Below are 21,513 nucleotides of genomic sequence, written 5' to 3'. Positions count from 1 at the left end.
TTCAACTGAGACTGCTCTTCTCTGTGTCACGGAGGCTCTCCGCACTGCTAAAGCTAACTCTCTCTCCTCTGCTCTCATCCTTCTAGACCTATCTGCTGCCTTTGATACTGTGAACCATCAGATCCTCCTCTCCACCCTCTCCGAGCTGGGCATCTCCGGCGCGGCCCACGCTTGGATTGCGTCCTACCTGACAGGTCGCTCCTACCAGGTGGCGTGGCGAGAAGCTGTCTCCGCACCACGTGCTCTCACCACTGGTGTCCCCCAGGGCTCTGTTCTAGGCCCTCTCCTATTCTCGCTATACACCAAGTCACTTGGCTCTGTCATATCCTCACACGGTCTCTCCTATCATTGCTATGCAGACGACACACAATTAATCTTCTCCTTTCCCCCTTCTGACAACCAGGTGGCGAATCGCATCTCTGCATGTCTGGCAGACATATCAGTGTGGATGACGGATCACCACCTCAAGCTGAACCTCGGCAAGACGGAGCTGCTCTTCCTCCCGGGGAAGGACTGCCCGTTCCATGATCTCGCCATCACGGTTGACAACTCCCTTGTGTCCTCCTCCCAGAGTGCTAAGAACCTTGGCGTGATCCTGGACAACACCCTGTCGTTCTCCACTAACATCAAGGCGGTGACCCGATCCTGTAGGTTCATGCTCTACAACATTCGCAGAGTACGACCCTGCCTCACACAGGAAGCGGCGCAGGTCCTAATCCAGGCACTTGTCATCTCCCGTCTGGATTACTGCAACTCGCTGTTGGCTGGGCTCCCTGCCTGTGCCATCAAACCCCTACAACTCATCCAGAACGCCGCAGCCCGTCTGGTGTTCAACCTTCCCAAGTTCTCTCACGTCACCCCGCTCCTCCGCTCTCTCCACTGGCTTCCAGTTGAAGCTTGCATCCGCTACAAGACCATGGTGCTTGCCTACGGAGCTGTGAGGGGAACGGCACCTCCGTACCTTCAGGCTCTGATCAGGCCCTACACCCAAACAAGGGCACTGCGTTCATCCACCTCTGGCCTGCTCGCCTCCCTACCTCTGAGGAAGCACAGTTCCCGCTCAGCCCAAAACTGTTTGCCGCTCTGGCACCCCAATGGTGGAACAATCTCCCTCACGATGCCAGGACAGCGGAGTCAATCACCACCTTCCGGAGACACCTGAAACCCCACCTCTTTAAGGAATACCTGGGATAGGATAAAGTAATCCTTCTAACCCCCCCCCCCTTTAAAGGATTTAGATGCACTATTGTAAAGTGTTTGTTCTACTGGATATTATAGGTGAATGCACCAATTTGTAAGTCGCTCTGGATAAGAGCGTCTGCTAAATGACTTAAATGTAAATGTAAAATGATGGGTGTAGGGGAAAATTTGAGTATCACCTAGTATCCTAAACCTAATCACTGTTACATTGAACTGGATGAATGGAATATGAATGACAGTCATCCAATATGCTGTAATAGAGAGAAGAGAAAAAAGAGAAAAAATGAAGAGAAAAAAAAAAAAAAAAGTCCTTCCTCATCTTAATAAACGGCACCGATCTACAGCCATCATCATCATCGTCGAGCGAACGCACATCTGATGTTCTGTCCTTTGTCTATTGTCGAAGATTCAACTACAGATCAACTGGGACCAGTGACTGGCCTTCTTTAATTTTTATTACACAACGCAAGAGAACGTAAAGATCACATCTGTTACTTCAGAACGGCATCTTTTGTACGTACAACTCGTCAGTCCTTGTCGTGGATGGGCTTTTTTTTGTCGGGTTCAACTCCTATTCACTAAAAACAAGAAGAAACCTGGTCCAGTGGGCACGTGATCATCAACACTGGACAATTGAGGAGTGGAAAAAAAATAAATCGCCTTGTCCTCCGAATCCTGGTTCCTGCTGCGTCATGGTGACGGCAGAGTCAGGATTTGGCGTAAACAACATGAGTCCACAGCCCCCCATCCTGCCTGGTGTTCAACGGTACAGGCTGCTGGCGGAGGTGTAATGGTGTGGGGAATGTTTTCCTAGCACACGTTAGGTCCCTTAATACCACTTGATTAACGTTTCCATACCCAAAAATAATTGTACTGTACTGGAGGCAAAGGTGGGTCCGACCTGGTACGAGATATTTTAGTCAACAAACTCAATGTATTTATGTTGTACAACTGCTCAATCAATCAATTTTTTTTTTTTATAAAGTCCTTTTTACATCAGCAGTTGTCCCAAAGTGCTTATACAGAGAGATGAAACAGGCACGCGACTAGTTAACACGTCTGGTGAACAGGTCAGGGTTCCAGCTACTCCACTATCCAGGACTAGTTAACACGTCTGGTGAACAGGTCAGGCTTCCAGCTACTCCACTATCCTGGACTAGTTAACACGTCTGGTGAACAGGTCAGGCTTCCAGCTACTCCGCTATCTGGGACTAGTTAACGTCTGGTGAACAGGTCAGGCTTCCAGCTACTCCGCTATCCGGGACTAGTTAACACGTCTGGTGAACAGGTCAGGCTTCCAGCTACTCCGCTATCCGGGACTAGTTAACGTCTGGTGAACAGGTCAGGCTTCCAGCTACTCCGCTATCCGGGACTAGTTAACACGTCTGGTGAACAGGTCAGGGTTCTAGCTACTCCACTATCCGGGACTAGTTAACACATCTGGTGAACAGGTCAGGCTTCCAGCTACTCCACTATCCAGGACTAGTTAACACGTCTGGTGAACAGGTCAGGGTTCTAGCTACTTCACTATCCGGGACTAGTTAACACGTCTGGTGAACAGGTCAGGGTTCTAGCTACTCCGCTATCTGTGTTGTGGACCATAAGCATTTTTACTTTACCTGTCATAAACGTCGTTGTAGGTAGTGGACCAAAACGCAGCGGGTATATGCATCATCTTCTTTTATTGAAGGGAAAAAAACAAAAGACGACGAAACCAGTCCTGTAAGGTGCTCAGACTATACACGAAAACAACCACCCACAAACACAAGAGAAAATAAACCCACTTAAATATGGCCTCCAATTAGAAGCAACGACAACCAGCGTCCTCTAATTGGAGGTCGTTCCCAAAACTAACATAGATATAGAAAAACTAGAAAACCCACATAGAAATAGAAAACATAGAACATAAACCAAAAACCCCGAAACACACTAAACAAACACCCCCTGCCACGCCCTGACCAAACTACAATAACAAATAACCCCTTTTACTGGTCAGGACGTGACACTACCATATGTGATCTACAGATCTACCTACTGTACATCACATATGGGATAATGGCATTTATCCCATATTAAAGACCTTTATTTAACCAGGTAGGCAAGTTGAGAACAAGTTCTCATTTACAAATACGGGACAGTTTTAAATATGTAGTCAGCAAACTCAATGGATTTTAATGCAGTATAACTACTCCACTATCTATATTATGTATTCGGAAGCGTCTTTATTGTGCCATTTTCTAAATTCACCCCTGCAAAAACCTACTTACATAACATTGAGTCGCAAACATGGGATAAATGTGAGGGGGAAATTACACGACTGTTTCAAAATAGGTAGTCAGAAAACTAAATGGTTTTAACGAAGTACAACTACATCACAATCTATGTTCTACAGCGGTGGATGGGTTGACCGAGGGTTTTGCGTTTGCAGGATAGATTGACTGCAGTGATAAATCCCGTGTGGAAAATGCACCGTTACAAAATCATGCCTGAAAGAGGCAGTCTGTCTTCGGGGAAAATCCGTCCCCTTTTAAAAGTCGTGCAGAATCCCACGAGTCAGCTTCACCTCTCCCTGACTCCTCCCTCTCTCTCTCTCTCTCTCTCTCTCTCTCTCTCTCTCTCTCTCTCTCTCTGCTCTGTATCCCCCCCTCTCTCTCTCTCTCTCTCTCTCTGCTCCGTATCCCTCTCTCTCTCTCTCTCTCTCTCTCTCTGCTCCGCATCTCTCTCTCTCTCTGCTCCGCATCCCCCTCTCTCTCTCTCTCTCTCTCTCTCAGCTGTAGATTGTACAGCTGGCAATTTACAACCAAAAGGGGTGAAAGTCGTAATTGCCTATAGGCTGTCCTCTCCTCTCTGCCCCGTAAAACCGAACGCTTCTATGGCATAAATCAAGACGAAACACTTTTAAATGTTTTTATTTGGATATATTTTTGTCGACTTTTGAAAACATTAGAGGGAATATAATTTAGTAGATTTGAGTCCACCCCTGGAACTGTCTAAAACTGTTATAAACTTTAAAGGCTGGACACTTTGTAACAGGTAAGTGCAAGCATTTATTTTTTGTTGGATTGGGAGGAAAAAAAATCAATGTGCAATGATGTGGTACTTGCTAAAATAAATCTCCTCATCCTACCTTTCCAAATAATACATTATAATCTAACTTCTTGGAAAAATGTTAAATGTTCAGATCTGCTCCCAATATCATTATGTCCTGTCTGTCCTGTCTGTCCAGTCTGTCCTGTCTCTCCTGTCTGTCCTGTCTGTCCAGTCTGTCCTGTCCTGTCTGTCCTGTCTTTCCAGTCTCTCCTGTCTCTCCAGTCTCTCCTGTCCTGTCTGTCCAGTCTCTCCTGTCTGTCCAGTCTGGCCTGTCTGTCCTGTCCTGTCTGTCCAGTCTGGCCTGTCTGTCCTGTCTGTCCAGTCTGTCCTGTCTGGCCTGTCTGTCCTGTCTCTCCTGTCTGTCCAGTCTGTCCTGTCTCTCCTGTCTGTCCTGTCTGTCCTGTCCTGTCTGTCCAGTCTGGCCTGTCTGTCCTGTCTCTCCAGTCTCTCCTGTCTGTCCTGTCTGGCCTGTCTGTCCTGTCTCTCCAGTCTCTCCTGTCTGTCCTGTCTGTCCTGTCCTGTCTGTCCTGTCTGTCCTGTCTGTCTTGTCCTGTCTCTCCAGTCTCTCCTGTCTGTCCAATCTGTCCAGTCTCTCCAGTCTCTCCTGACTGTCCTGTCTGTCCTGTCTGGCCTATCCTGTCCTGTCTGTCCAGTCTCTCCTGTCTGTCCTGTCCTGTCCTGTCTGTCCTGTCTGTCCTGTCCTGTCTGTCCTGTCTCTAACAGAACCATCCTACCAGTGCTCTAAAGCTGATGATTGGATGAACAGCAGTGGTCTTTTCAGTGACTGAGGACACTGTCTCATATTAAACTGCTGTTTGCCTGTAAAGTGCCCTGATAAATTATAGTAGTAATCCTGTAGATAAATCCTGTAGTAATCCTGTAGTAAATTATAGTAGTAATCCTGTAGTAAATTATAGTAGTAATCCTGTAGTAAATTATAGTAGTAATCCTGTAGTAAATTATAGTAGTAATCCTGTAGTAAATTATAGTAGTAATCCTGTAGTTTTCATGGTATTATGTCATCCTTGTCCTGGTCGAGAGAGAGAGTTCAAATTCCTGATTTTTCTTACAAGAGCTATTGCCTGTCACTCACTGTTTGCATCCCAAATGCCACCCTTTTCCCTATATAGTGCACTCTTTTAGGCCCTAGTCTCTCTCTGTCTCTCTCTGTATAAGGAATAGGGTGCAATTTTGGGACGGAGCCACTGAATGTCTGGTAAACCCAGAAAGAGAGGCCAGTCCTGTAAATATATCACTCTGGGGAGAGGGCGGGGGAGTGGCAGACGGCTTCACTGAAAACGGAATCCTGTGGAATGCTCTAATGAAGGAAGGAAATATCTCGCTGTGGTATCTCTCTCTCTGTCTCTGTCTCTGTCTCTCTCTCTCTTTCTCTCCCACCCCCCTCTCTCTCTTTCTCTCTCTCTATCTCTTTCTCTCCCACCCCCCCCCTCTCTCTCTCTCTCTCTTTCTCTCCCACCCCCCTCTCTCTCTTTCTCTCTCTCTATCTCTTTCTCTCCCACCCCCCCTCTCTCTCTCTCTCTCTCTCTTTCTCTCCCACCCCCTCTCTCACTCTCTCTGTCTCTCTCTCTCTCCCACCCTCTCTCTGTCTCTGTCTCTCTCTCTCTATCTCTTTCTCTCCCACCCCCTCTCTCTTTCTCTCCCACCCCCCCTCCTCTCTCTCTCTCTCTGTCTCTCTCTGTCTCTCAGTAAACATAGACAGGAATTTGAATTGCTTTCGCAGGAGTTCAGTTCTTCTACTCTGTCTGTTTCAGATTATTTCCAGGACGTTCCCATTTATTTAAGGAGGAACTTAATCAGAATCCTATTGACCACCTTGTAGTTTTAGTAACGGTATCTGCATGGTACTCCCTTAAGAGTGATAGAGAGGTACTTACGGGTTCAAATGACACGTGAAAGACCAGAAGCCCACATATTGTATAACGTCCATAGCCATAGACCTGTGTGCGACATTGATTGATGAGTAAACTACAGTACTCTTACAATTAATTCCATCAGCATCTGCTATTCATTTGTAGAGCATTTGAGCTCTTCTCGATAGCAAATTATAACTGAGAGTTTGGTATTTTCTGTATCAGACTTTCATCCCAGTTAGCCTGGTTGCCATCTGTCTTCAGCTATTACATCCTGTCTTTGGTAAATGACGAGTGGAACGTTAGATAAAAACATTTGTACCCAGACTTCTCAAAACAGTCTCTCACTCAGATTATTATTTACGTCACACACTGAAATTGGTTGTGACGCTATTGGCATTCGAGTCCCAACAGAACCACACAGGACTCTACAGTCCCAGCAGAACTACACAGGACTCTGGAGTCCCAGCAGAACTACACAGGACTCTACAGTCCCAGCAGAACTACACAGGACTCTACAGTCCCAGCAGAACCACACAGGACTCTACAGTCCCAACAGAACTACACAGGACTCTACAGTCCCAGCAGAACTACACAGGACTCTACAGTCCCAGCAGAACTACACAGGACTCTACAGTCCCAACAGAACTACACAGGACTCTACAGTCCCAACAGAACTACACAGGACTCTAGAGTCCCAGCAGAACCACACAGGACTCTACAGTCCCAGCAGAACTACACAGGACTCTACAGTCCCAGCAGAACTACACAGGACTCTACAGTCCCAGCAGAACTACCTACACAGGACTCTAGAGTCCCAGCAGAACTACACAGGACTCTACAGTCCCAGCAGAACTACCTACACAGGACTCTATAGTCCCAACAGAACTACACAGGACTCTACAGTCCCAGCAGAACTACACAGGACTCTACAGTCCTCCTTAAACAGAACTACACAGGACTCTACAGTCCCAACAGAACTACACAGGACTCTAGAGTCCCAGCAGAACCACACAGGACTCTACAGTCCCAGCAGAGCTACACAGGACTCTACAGTCCCAGCAGAGCTACACAGGACTCTAGAGTCCCAGCAGAACTACACAGGACTCTACAGTCCCAGCAGAACTACACAGGACTCTACAGTCCCAGCAGAACTACCTACACAGGACTCTAGAGTCCCAGCAGAACTACACAGGACTCTACAGTCCCAGCAGAACTACCTACACAGGACTCTATAGTCCCAACAGAACTACACAGGACTCTACAGTCCCAGCAGAACTACACAGGACTCTACAGTCCTCCTTAAACAGAACTACACAGGACTCTACAGTCCCAGCAGAACTACACAGGACTCTAGAGTCCCAACAGAACTACACAGGACTCTAGAGTCCCAGCAGAACCACACAGGACTCTACAGTCCCAACAGAACTACACAGGACTCTACAGTCCCAGCATAACTACACAGGACTCTACAGTCCCAGCAGAACTACACAGGACTCTAAAGTCCCAACAGAGCTACACAGGACTCTAGAGTCCCAGCAGAACTACACAGGACTCTAGAGTCCCAGCAGAACTACACAGGCCTCTACAGTCCCAACAGAACTACACAGGACTCTACAGTCCCAGCAGAACTACACAGGACTCTAGAGTCCCAACAGAACTACACAGGACTCTACAGTCCCAACAGAACTACACAGGACTCTACAGTCCCAGCAGAACCACACAGGACTCTACAGTCCCAACAGAACTACATGCTAAATACTGATCCAGCCAATCACTTCCTGGTTTTCACACAACCTGACCCATGAGCACATCAGTCTGAAGGGTCTAAGTGTATGGGCGTGCATGTTCCCATACGTACACAGGAAACGTCATTTTGTGGTTCCTGAGCACACTACTGTATGAAACACCTCCCTATAAACACACTGTTGCTTTTAGTTGTAGATGAATGAAGGTGACTGGCTGGCCTGGCATGTTTTGGCTATAGATGATAAATGAATGCAGGTGATTGGCTGGCCTGGCATGTTTTGGCTATAGATGATAGATGATAGATATTTCTTTTTTTAAATTTTATTCCACCTTTATTTAACCAGGCAGGCAAGTTGAGAACAAGTTCTCATTTACAATTGCGACCTGGCCAAGATAAAGCAAAGCAGTTCGACAACATACAACAACACAGAGTTACACATGGAGTAAAATAAACATACAGTCAATAATACAGTAGAAAAAGAAGTCTATATACAATGTGAGCAAATGAGGTGAGATAAGGGAGGTAAAGGCAATTAAAAGGCCATGATGGCAAAGTAAATACAATATAGCAAGTAAAACACTGGAATGGTAGATTTGGAGTGGAAGAGAGTGCAAAGTAGAAATATAAATAATGGGGTGTAAAGGAGCAAAATAAATAAATGCAGTAGGGGAAGAGGTAGTTGTTTGGGCTAAATTATAGATGGGCTATGTACAGGTGCAGTGATCTGTGAGCTGCTCTGACAACTGGTGCTTAAAGCTAGTGAGGGAGACAAGTGTTTCCAGTTTCAGAGATTTTTGTAGTTCGTTCCAGTCATTGGCAGCAGGGAACTGGAAGGAGAGATGGCCGAATGGGAATGAAGATGAATGAAAGTGACTGGCTGGCCTGGCATGTTTTGGCTATAGATGATAGATGAATGCAGGTGACTGTCTGGCCTGGCATGTTTTGGCTATAGATGATAGATGAATGAAGGTGACTGTCTGGCCTGGCATGTTTTGGCTATAGATGATAGATGAATGAAGGTGACTGTCTGGCCTGGCATGTTTTGGCTATAGATGATAGATGAATGCAGGTGACTGGCTGGCCTGGCATGTTTTGGCTATAGATGATAGATGAATGAAGGTGACTGTCTGGCCTGGCATGTTTTGGCTATAGATGATAGATGAATGAAGGTGACTGTCTGGCCTGGCGTGTTTTGGTTATAGAGGATAGATGAATGCAGGTGATTGGCTGGCCTGGCATGTTTTGGCTATAGATGATAGATGAATGCAGGTGACTGTCTGCCCTGGCATGTTTTGGCTATAGATGATAGATGAATGCAGGTGACTGGCTGGCCTGGCATGTTTTGGCTATAGATGATAGATGAATGAAGGTGACTGTCTGGCCTGGCATGTTTTGGCTATAGATGATAGATGAATGAAGGTGACTGTCTGGCCTGGCGTGTTTTGGTTATAGAGGATAGATGAATGCAGGTGATTGGCTGGCCTGGCATGTTTTGGCTATAGATGATAGATGAATGCAGGTGACTGTCTGCCCTGGCATGTTTTGGCTATAGATGATAGATGAATGCAGGTGACTGGCTGGCCTGGCATGTTTTGGCTATAGATGATAGATGAATGAAGGTGACTGTCTGGCCTGGCATGTTTTGGCTACAGATGACATATGTAACACTATGCACAATCAAATCAAATGTTTATTGGTCACATACACGTGGTTTGCAGATGTTATTGAGAGTGTAATGAAATCCTGGTGCATCTAGATCTGACAATGCGGCAGTATCGAACAGGTAATATTTAACACAATACACCACAAAACCGAATACACACAATCTAGTAAGGGAATGTACCATATTCCTAGTATTATGATCTCAGAAACCCAGAACTAAAATCTTGCATAGTTGCGTCAGAAGCTCCATTTATGTCACATAGTCTGTCGAGATTTTCATATTATTGTGCTCTTGTTGTTTATTCCACTAGGAACCAAACACAAGTCCAGGGGTTTATCTCACTAGGAACCAAACACAAGTCCAGGGGTTTATTCCACTAGGAACCAAACACAAGTCCAAGGGTTTATCTCACTAGGAACCAAACACAAGTCCAGGGGTTTATTCCACTAGGAACCAAACACAAGTCCAAGGGTTTATTCCACTAGGAACCAAACACAAGTCCAGGGGTTTATCTCACTAGGAACCAAACACAAGTCCAAGGGTTTATTCCACTAGGAACCAAACACAAGTCCAAGGGTTTATCTCACTAGGAACCAAACACAAGTCCAAGGGTTTATTCACTAGGAACCAAACACAAGTCCAGGGGTTTATCTCACTAGGAACCAAACACAAGTCCAAGGGTTTATCTCACTAGGAACCAAACACAAGTCCAAGGGTTTATTCACTAGGAACCAAACACAAGTTCAAGGGTTTATCTCACTAGGAACCAAACACAAGTCCAGGGGTTTATTCCACTAGGAACCAAACACAAGTCCAGGGGTTTATTCCACTAGGAACCAAACACAAGTCCAAGGGTTTATTCCACTAGGAACCAAACACAAGTCCAAGGATTTATCTCACTAGGAACCAAACACAAGTCCAAGGGTTTATCTCACTAGGAACCAAACACAAGTCCAAGGGTTTATTCCACTAGGAACCAAACACAAGTCCAAGGGTTTATTCCACTAGGAACCAAACACAAGTCCAAGGATTTATCTCACTAGGAACCAAACACAAGTCCAAGGGTTTATCTCACTAGGAACCAAACACAAGTCCAAGGGTTTATTCACTAGGAACCAAACACAAGTCCAAGGGTTTATCTCACTAGGAACCAAACACAAGTCCAAGGGTTTATTCCACTAGGAACCAAACACAAGTCCAGGGGTTTATTCCACTAGGAACCAAACAGAAGTCCAGGGGTTTATTCCACTAGGAACCAAACACAAGTCCAAGGGTTTTTTCCACTAGGAACCAAACACAAGTCCAAGGGTTTATCTCACTAGGAACCAAACACAAGTCCAGGGGTTTATTCCACTAGGAACCAAACACAAGTCCAAGGGTTTATCTCACTAGGAACCAAACACAAGTCCAAGGGTTTATTCCACTAGGAACCAAACACAAGTCCAAGGGTTTATCTCACTAGGAACCAAACACAAGTCCAGGGGTTTATCTCACTAGGAACCAAACACAAGTCCAAGGGTTTATCTCACTAGGAACCAAACACAAGTCCAAGGGTTTATCTCACTAGGAACCAAACACAAGTCCAGGGGTTTATCTCACTAGGAACCAAACACAAGTCCAAGGGTTTATCTCACTAGCAACCAAACACAAGTCCAGGGGTTTATTCCACTAGGAACCAAACAGAACCAAACTGAAGCAGACAGATGCAAACACGAATGAAACTGGGAGGGACCAATCTGAATTTGTCAAATAAAAACGTTTGTTTTTAACTGCAAAACGTTTACCATTGCAAAACATTTTTGCTACAGTGTGGGACCTGAATACACCCCAGGTGAGAGTTGAAACACCAGACTCAATAAGAACTACTACTCATAGTTTGCTGTTTAATGTACTTTTGGCAAAGATCACATTGTCACACCACACCAACTGTTTTCAATCAGTCAGTCATCCTAATCAAATCTATATGCACACACATCATAATCAACGTTTTGTTTATGTTATAGTAAAGCTTGATTGGTTTTCCGTCGAGGGTTGCTTCCTGCTGTAATTGTAAATGTGTCTCCTTTAATTTCAGCAGCTGGTTTGAATCACAGTGTTGGAGCGAATCTTTGCTCTCTGACCGTCCGTCAAGCTTCTTACAGGAAGTCAACCATGAATACTTTACCTCTCTGGTTCTGCTTGGCCTAAGCACTGAGAAAAGATCTTATAAAAATAATCTCTCTGAGTTCAGGTCTTCATTGTTGCCTGGTGATCTTTTGCATTACGATCTGTAAAGTTTGAGGGTTTATTTGGGGCATTTTGTTTTTTGACTAGGATCTTTTGAGTTGAGAGCAGTTAGTTATGTGTTTGTCTACAACCCTTTCATGTTAGGCCAGTTTAAACTTCCTGACATTGGCCGTGTTCCAGAGCATCGAATCCATGATGCATTGTTGGTAAATGGTGACTGACTGATCTACAAATAATCATGAGTAGTTATATATGATACAAGGTGATTAGTAGATCAGTCAGTTGCGACTGACCTGCAATGCTGGCTGCAATGTCAAACATTGCTCTCACCCCCACCCCCCCACCACCCCACCCCCCCTCACCACCTGACCTCTGACCCTCAAGCTCACCCCCCCCACCCCCTCACCACCTGACCTCTGACCCTCAAGCTCACCTCTCCTGTCCCTGCCCCTACAGGTTTGAGAGATGAAGACCTCAAGATGGTGGCAGCGATTTTCCATCATCAGCTTCCTGTTAGGAGTGTGGCTTCCTGCCTGGATCATGGCCCAGACAACGCCCCCTACCCAGGGCACCACCTCCCCCAAACCCCAGAACGACCGGCTGCAGTTTCGTCTGGTGGGATACCCCCGGAAGCACAACGAGGGGCGCATCGAAGTCTTCTACAAGGGAGAGTGGGGGACCATCTGTGACGACGACTTCTCTCTGTCCAACGCCAACGTCCTCTGTCGCCAGCTGGGATTCGTCTCCGCTACGGGTTGGACACACAGCGCCAAGTACGGCAAGGGACTAGGTGAGCTATAACAACTATCATAGAGCAGTTATAAGCATGAAGGATGGACACATGACGCCAGGTTATAGCAAAGGGCCAAGGTGAGCTATAACAACTGTCATAGAGCAGTTATTCCACATTTTACAAGACCATTCATAAGCATGAAGGATGGACACATGACGCCAGGTTATAGTAAAGGCCAAGGTGAGCTATAACAACTGTCATAGAGCAGTTATTCCACATTTTACAAGACCATTCATAAGCATGAAGGATGGACACATGACGCCAGGTTATAGCAAAGGGCCAAGGTGAGCAATAACAACTGTCATAGAGCAGTTATAAGCATGAAGGATGGACACATGACGCCAGGTTATAGCAAGGGCCAAGGTGAGCTATAACAACTGTCATAGAGCAGTTATTCCACATTTTACAAGACCATTCATAAGCATGAAGGATGGACACATGACGCCAGGTTATAGCAAAGGCCAAGGTGAGCTATAACAACTGTCATAGACCATTCATAAGCATGAAGGATGGACACATGACGCCAGGTTATAGCAAAGGGCCAAGGTGAGCTATAACAACTGTCATAGAGCAGTTATAAGCATGAAGGATGGACACATGACGCCAGGTTATAGCAAAGGGCCAAGGTCAGTAATAGAACTGTTATATAGCTCGCTAAAAGGCATGGAGCGGCTATTAGGAAACCATTCCTCAGTACAGAACTCAAACGATACCGGATTCATTGGTTAACAATGGACACGCAACGGTACATTATTCTCTATGTGTCACGTCCTGACCAGTATAAGGGGTTATTTGTTCTTATAGTTTGGTCAGGACGTGGCAGGGGGGTATTTGGTTTATATGGTTTCGGGGTGGTTGTTTATGTAGAGGGGTATTTGATTTATTAGTCCAGGGTTTTGGTTATTGTTCTATGTTAGTTTAGTTCTATGTTCAGTCTAGTCGTTTGTATTTCTATGTTTAGTTAATTGGTGTTGGGGCCTTCAGTTGGAGGCAGCTGTCTATCGTTGCCTCTGATTGAAGGTCCTATAAATAGGTATGTGTTTTTGTCATGGGATTTTGTGGGAGATTGTTGCTGTGTATAGCTTGGTGCCTTACCGGCCTGTTCTTTGTCGTTGTGTTTTGGTTTTTCCTTCTTTGTCCTTTAATAAAAGAAGATGAGTATACATTTTCCCGCCGCGTCTTGGTCTCTACCCTACAACACCCGTGACACTATGCTATGTTATAGTTGACGGACGGTGACTGATTGTCTATTCTCTATGCAGGGAAGATCTGGCTGGATAATGTTCAGTGTAACGGAGGAGAGAAGAGTATTGAGCTGTGTAAGTCTCGAGGCTGGGGCAACAGTGACTGCACACACGATGAGGACGCTGGAGTCATCTGCAAGGACGAGAGGCTTCCTGGGTTTGTCGACTCCAACGTCATCGATGTAAGGCATTACAATGGGTTACATTGTGTCGTGTCTTTGGCATCATTAAACTGAAGATGAATCTTTATAAAAAATTCTCTGTAATTATTATTACGTGATTAAACTACTTAATCATGTAACTGTAATTAACTAGGAAGTCGGGGCACCACGGAAAATATTCAGATTACAAAGTTATAATTTTCCTAATAACTTTCAGATATTTTAATATCTGATCAATTAGTCTTCTAATTAATGAATTATTCTTTACCTCACATCAGTCTCATTCCAAACGTCGTAAATGGTTGCTTATCTGCACGAACCCAGCCTTTACTATGAATCATCCATACATCAATTGTCTTAAAATCATTTATTTACTAAGTAATTCACAGAAATGCATAACAAACAGTAGATATGTTTACAAAGACATGATAGAGGAATGTGCCCTAGTGGGCTAAACCGGCATGGCGGCTTGTTAGACAAAAGGGGAGTGGGGGGTCACCTGAGGAGACACTACAGAGTTGAATATTATAACAATTGAAATGCTAATCCATTGCACATGAATGCTCACTCATTCGGGAATAATTGCAATCAATATATATATATATTTACGCTCAGTGTGTTGTCGGGATCTCTGTTGAAAAGTTTGTTTCTGTTGGAGAGTTTGTTCTCTCTTTCTCTCTTTCTCTCTTTCTCTTTGGTGGTTAGAATGGATAGTTAAGAGTGACATTCATTCATGTTGTTATAGAATAGGTGTTTCGGCGGTTGTCGGTCTTCGCGTTCAATGATACCGAATTCCTAGCTGCAGACTAAGTATTAATATCAAAGACTTGTTATTATTCTGTCGGTATCGATAGTCTCAGAGTTTAACCACGTGGGATGGTTAAAAGATTCAGCGATCTACTTAAACCTTATTTCCCTCTGTGATAGAGGTACTGGTCTGGTCTGACCAAGCCCTCTCGTAATTGAGGTAAGCTGGTCTCCTCTCAAACCTTGGCCCTCTCGTTATCGAGGTAAGCTTGGTCTCCTCTCAAACCTTGGCCCTCTCGCTATCGAGGTAAGCTGGTCTGGTGATAGAAAACCAAGGTGGGAGTTTTATTCGAAACATAGAAAAGGGCCTGTCTCATGATGCCGGGTCCTGTCTGTGCCCCTGGGGGGGGGGGGGCGTGCCAATGACTTAGTGAAACTTTAAACAGAAATACAATTCTCTCACATTAACATCATTACATAGCATCACATCATTTCACAAATAGTTTCATCTTTACTCATTCATTTTGTACAACAATCAGATGCAAGACTCACACTTGAGACTCCTGTATAAACAGGGTTATGGTAATGTGGCTGTATTGTCTCTCATGAGCTTCATAAAGTTGTACCAAACGGACCAGTTCGTAGCTGGATACCTCAACGACCTTTTCATACATTTTTCCAGAACGTGAACATTGTTCCGTCCTCACGTTCTAGACTGTGGAAGGAAATTCCTTTGTTCTCTCTTATGAAACTCACTCTCTATATTGTCTGGCCATGAGGCAGGATTCTCCTCCAGGAATTTATGACCTGTGGTCGCAGCAGCCCGGGGTGTAGGAGAGACAGACAGAGAGAGAGAGAGAGAGAGGGATGGTGCAGAGGGAGGGGGGGAATAGTGCTCGCTGTACCCAAAGAGGGCAACGTCATGACAATTGTCATACGCAGTAGCAGGGTCGGGGGTCAATCCCAGTCAATTCAGGAAGTTCACTGGAGACCCAATTTCTAATTCTTTTTGAATGAAGAACATGTTGAATTAGAATTGGCTTTACTCATAGGACTCTGGTCCACAGTAGTGCTCTATATAGGGAATAGGGCCCTGGTCAACAGTAGTGCTCTATATAGGGAATAGGGCTCTGGTCAACAGTAGTGTTCTATATAGGGAATAGGGCTCTGGTTAACAGGAGTGTTCTATATAGGGAATAGGGCTCTGGTCAACAGTAGTGTTCTATATAGGGAATAGGGCTCTGGTCAACAGTAGTGCACTATATAGGGAATAGGGCCCTGGTCAACAGTAGTGCACTATATAGGGAATAGGGCTCTGGTCAACAGTAGTGCTCTATATAGGGAATAGGGCCCTGGTCAACAGTAGTGTACTATATAGGGAATAGGGCTCTGGTCCACAGTAGTGCTCTATATAGGGAATAGGGCCCTGGTCAACAGTAGTGCTCTAAATAGGGAATAGGGCCCTGGTCAACAGTAGTGCACTATATAGGGAATAGGGCTCTGGTCAACAGTAGTGTTCTATATAGGGAATAGGGCTCTGGTCAACAGTAGTGCACTATATAGGGAATAGAATGCCGTTTGGGATACAGTTATATGTACTGCTGCTCTGTAACCAGTCTGTTGCTGATGTCTGTCTGGGTTTATGCTCTCTGCATAGGTTACTGAACTGAACATAACAGGGACTAGGACTGCAAGTGAAAATGACATGCTGCTGATTTCCTGGTGGGTTGATCGAGCTGTGTGGTCCTTTGGTGATGCACTATAGAGCCCTATGCTAGAGTTTACACTGACAATCTCATAGATCATTCCCTACGTCATAACACGGCCATGTCATAAGTTAACCACTGGTGATGACTGTCCAAACTGAGGAAGCACAGCTGTAGTGTTGAAAAGCACATAGGTGCCAGACAGCCAGTCTTTTTCCATCTGTCTGTCTGTCTGTCTGTCTGTCTGTCTGTCTGTCTGTCTGTCTGTCTGTCTGTCTGTCTGTCTGTCTGTCTGTCTGTCTGTCTGTCTGTCTGTCTGTCTGTCTGTCTGTCTGTCTGTCTCTCTGTCTCTCTGTCTCTCTGTCTCTCTGTCTCTCTCTCTCTCTCTCTCTCTCTCTCTCTCTCTCTCTCTCTTTCTCTCTCTCTCTCTCTCTCCTTCCTCTCTTTATAGTTTACAATTTTAGACTTTTTGATAGAAAAGAGACATTTGTGACACAACCTTAAACTGGGGGCCTCCAGGACTCTGTTCAGCCTTCTGATTGGATGGTTAGATCAGGAAGGAAATACGGTATGTCTTTCAAACTCCTTATTGGACAGTTAAAACTCTAAAGAAGAGCTTTCATAAGAGTTAGGCTATCCTCCTTCTTTTCTTGCTTCACCTGCTCCTCCCCCTCCTCACCCTCCCCTCATGCTCCTCCCCCTCCCCCTCATGCTCCTCCCCCTCCCCCTCGTGCTCCTCCCCCTACCCTCCTGCTCCTCCCCCTCTTCCCCCTCCCCTCATGCTCCTCCCCCTCCCCCTCGTGCTCCTCCCCCTACCCCTCCTGTTCCTCCCTTCCTGCTCCTCCCCCTCCCCCTCCCCCTACCCATCCTGCTCCTCCCCCTATCCTCCCGCTCCTCCCGCTCCTCCCCCTGCTCCTCCCCCTCCTCCCCCTGCTACTCCTGCTCCTCCCCCTATCCCTCCTCCCCCTCCTCCCCCTACCCTCCTAAACCTCCCCCTCCTCCCCCTCCTCTCTGTGTTCCTGTGGCCTGACTGCTCCTGTATCCAGTCTGGCGAACAGACAACAAACCAGGAGTTCAGCCAAATCCTCTTCCACCCACTCACTCTGATCTGAGTCAATGCAATGCAATGCAGGCTGGGAATCAAGAAACCACAGTTACAACCAGCCACTATTACTGCCTTTAGTCAACCAGTTACTATTACTGCCTTTAATAACAACCAGTTACTATTACTGCCTTTAATAACAACCAGTTACTATTACTGCCTTTAGTCAACCAGTTACTATTACTGCCTTTAATAACAACCAGTTACTATTACTGCCTTTAGTCAACCAGTTACTATTACTGCCTTTAATAACAACCAGTTACTATTACTGCCTTTAGTCAACCAGTTACTATTACTGCCTTTATTCAACCAGTTACTATTACTGCCTTTAATAACAACCAGTTACTATTACTGCCTTTAATAACAACCAGTTACTATTACTGCCTTTAGTCAACCAGTTACTATTACTGCCTTTAGTCAACCAGTTACTATTACTGCCTTTAATAACAACCAGTTACTATTACTGCCTTTAATAACAACCAGTTACTATTACTGCCTTTAATAACAACCAGTTACTATTACTGCCTTTAATAACAACCAGTTACTATTACTGCCTTTAATAACAACCAGTTACTATTACTGCCTTTAATAACAACCAGTTACTATTACTGCCTTTAATAACAACCAGTTACTATTACTGCCTTTAGTCAACCAGTTACTATTACTGCCTTTAATAACAACCAGTTACTATTACTGCCTTTAGTCAACCAGTTACTATTACTGCCTTTAATAACAACCAGTTACTATTACTGCCTTTAGTAACAACCAGTTACTATTACTGCCTTTAATAATAACCAGTTACTATTACTGCCTTTAGTCAACCAGTTACTATTACTGCCTTTAGTCAACCAGTTACTATTACTGCCTTTAGTAACAACCAGTTACTATTACTGCCTTTAATAACAACCAGTTTCTATTACTGCCTTTAGTAACAACCAGTTACTATTACTGCCTTTAATAACAACCAGTTACTATTACTGCCTTTAATAACAACCAGTTACTATTACTGCCTTTAGTCAACCAGTTACTATTACTGCCTTTAGTCAACCAGTTACTATTACTGCCTTTAGTAAACCAGTTACTATTACTGCCTTTAATAACAACCAGTTACTATTACTGCCTTTAGTCAACCAGTTACTATTACTGCCTTTAGTCAACCAGTTACTATTACTGCCTTTAGAAACAACCAGTTACTATTACTGCCTTTAATAACAACCAGTTACTATTACTGCCTTTAATAACAACCAGTTACTATTACTGCCTTTAATAACAACCAGTTACTATTACTGCCTTTAGTCAACCAGTTACTATTACTGCCTTTAATAACAACCAGTTACTATTACTGCCTTTAGTCAACCAGTTACTATTACTGCCTTTAGTCAACCAGTTACTATTACTGCCTTTAGTAACAACCAGTTACTATTACTGCCTTTAATAACAACCAGTTACTATTACTGCCTTTAATAACAACCAGTTACTATTACTGCCTTTAGTCAACCAGTTACTATTACTGCCTTTAGTCAACCAGTTACTATTACTGCCTTTAATAACAACCAGTTACTATTACTGCCTTTATTAACAACCAGTTACTATTACTGCCTTTAGTCAACCAGTTACTATTACTGCCTTTATTAACAACCAGTTACTATTACTGCCTTTAATAACAACCAGTTACTATTACTGCCTTTATTCAGCCAGTTACTATTACTGCCTTTAATAACAACCAGTTACTATTACTGCCTTTAATAACAACCAGTTACTATTACTGCCTTTAATAACAACCAGTTACTATTACTGCCTTTAATAACAACCAGTTACTATTACTGCCTTTAATAATAACCAGTTACTATTACTGCCTTTAGTAAACCAGTTACTATTACTGCCTTTAATAACAACCAGTTACTATTACTGCCTTTAGTCAACCAGTTACTATTACTGCCTTTAGTCAACCAGTTACTATTACTGCCTTTAGAAACAACCAGTTACTATTACTGCCTTTAATAACAACCAGTTACTATTACTGCCTTTAATAACAACCAGTTACTATTACTGCCTTTAATAACAACCAGTTACTATTACTGCCTTTAGTCAACCAGTTACTATTACTGCCTTTAATAACAACCAGTTACTATTACTGCCTTTAGTCAACCAGTTACTATTACTGCCTTTAGTCAACCAGTTACTATTACTGCCTTTAATAACAACCAGTTACTATTACTGCCTTTAGTAACAACCAGTTACTATTACTGCCTTTAATAACAACCAGTTACTATTACTGCCTTTAATCAACCAGTTACTATTACTGCCTTTAATAACAACCAGTTACTATTACTGCCTTTAATAACAACCAGTTACTATTACTGCCTTTAATAACAACCAGTTACTATTACTGCCTTTAATAACAACCAGTTACTATTACTGCCTTTAATCAACCAGTTACTATTACTGCCTTTAGTCAACCAGTTACTATTACTGCCTTTAATAAGAACCAGTTACTATTACTGCCTTTAATAACAACCAGTTACTATTACTGCCTTTAGTAACAACCAGTTACTATTACTGCCTTTAATAACAACCAGTTACTATTACTGCCTTTAATCAACCAGTTACTATTACTGCCTTTAGTCAACCAGTTACTATTACTGCCTTTAATAACAACCAGTTACTATTAATGCCTTTAATAACAACCAGTTACTATTACTGCCTTTAGTAACAACCAGTTACTATTACTGCCTTTAATAACAACCAGTTACTATTACTGCCTTTAATAACAACCAGTTACTATTACTGCCTTTAGTCAACCAGTTACTATTACTGCCTTTAATAACAACCAGTTACTATTACTGCCTTTAATAACAACCAGTTACTATTACTGCCTTTAATAACAACCAGTTACTATTACTGCCTTTAGTAACAACCAGTTACTATTACTGCCTTTAATAACAACCAGTTACTATTACTGCCTTTAATAACAACCCGTTACTATTACTGCTTTTAATAACAACCAGTTACTATTACTGCCTTTAATAACAACCAGTTACTATTACTGCCTTTAGTAACAACCAGTTACTATTACTGCCTTTAGTCAACCAGTTACTATTACTGCCTTTAATAACAACCAGTTACTATTACTGCCTTTAATAACAACCAGTTACTATTACTGCCTTTAATAACAACCAGTTACTATTACTGCCTTTAATAACAACCAGTTACTATTACTGCCTTTAGTCAACCAGTTAATATTACTGCCTTTAGTCAACCAGTTACTATTACTGCCTTTAATAACAACCAGTTACTATTACTGCCTTTAGTCAACCAGTTACTATTACTGCCTTTAGTCAACCAGTTACTATTACTGCCTTTAGTAACAACCAGTTACTATTACTGCCTTTAATAACAACCAGTTACTATTACTGCCTTTAATAACAACCAGTTACTATTACTGCCTTTAATAACAACCAGTTACTATTACTGCCTTTAATAACAACCAGTTACTATTACTGCCTTTAATAACAACCAGTTACTATTACTGCCTTTAATAACAACCAGTTACTATTACTGCCTTTAATAACAACCAGTTACTATTACTGCCTTTAGTCAACCAGTTACTATTACTGCCTTTAATAACAACCAGTTACTATTACTGCCTTTAATAACAACCAGTTACTATTACTGCCTTTAATAACAACCAGTTACTATTACTGCCTTTAATCAACATATATCATAAACAACTAATTTATGATATATGTTGTTCTATCATACTCTGTTCTATCATACTATGTTGTTCTATCATACTCTGAAACCCGTCTCTCTCTCTGTAGATGGTCTCTACAGCACTACAGTATAAAACACGCAGCACTACAGTTTAACACTGCAGTATAAAACACACAGCACTGCAGTATAAAACACACAGCACTACAGTATAAACACACAGCACTACAGTATAAAACACACAGCACT

At 43.4% G+C, this 21,513-nt stretch overlaps 1 protein-coding gene across 5 annotated transcripts in view; it reads left to right on the top strand.

Moving 5' to 3' along the window:
• The first annotated feature begins 3,921 nt into the window (after window positions 1–3,921).
• The window catches only part of LOC115161828 (lysyl oxidase homolog 3B), a 67,870-nt gene continuing 50,278 nt past the window's right edge, over window positions 3,922–21,513 (top strand). For 2 of the 5 annotated variants that reach the window (XM_029712629.1, XM_029712627.1), the window contains exons 1-3: window positions 3,925–4,233; window positions 12,257–12,590; window positions 13,856–14,019. In XM_029712629.1, coding sequence (XP_029568489.1) covers window positions 12,266–12,590; window positions 13,856–14,019 — 489 coding nt within the window. In that variant the 5' untranslated portion in view covers window positions 3,925–4,233; window positions 12,257–12,265. Of the gene's footprint in view, window positions 4,234–12,256; window positions 12,591–13,855; window positions 14,020–21,513 lie in introns of all 5 variants that reach the window. The other 3 variants (XM_029712628.1, XM_029712625.1, XM_029712626.1) reach the window with 3 other exon arrangements.

Source organism: Salmo trutta, chromosome 25 (genome assembly GCF_901001165.1).
Source record: "Salmo trutta chromosome 25, fSalTru1.1, whole genome shotgun sequence".
Taxonomy (NCBI): Eukaryota; Metazoa; Chordata; class Actinopteri; order Salmoniformes; family Salmonidae; genus Salmo; species Salmo trutta.
Note: the sequence above shows the minus strand (reverse complement) of the source record. Positions and strands in the feature narration are given on the sequence as shown.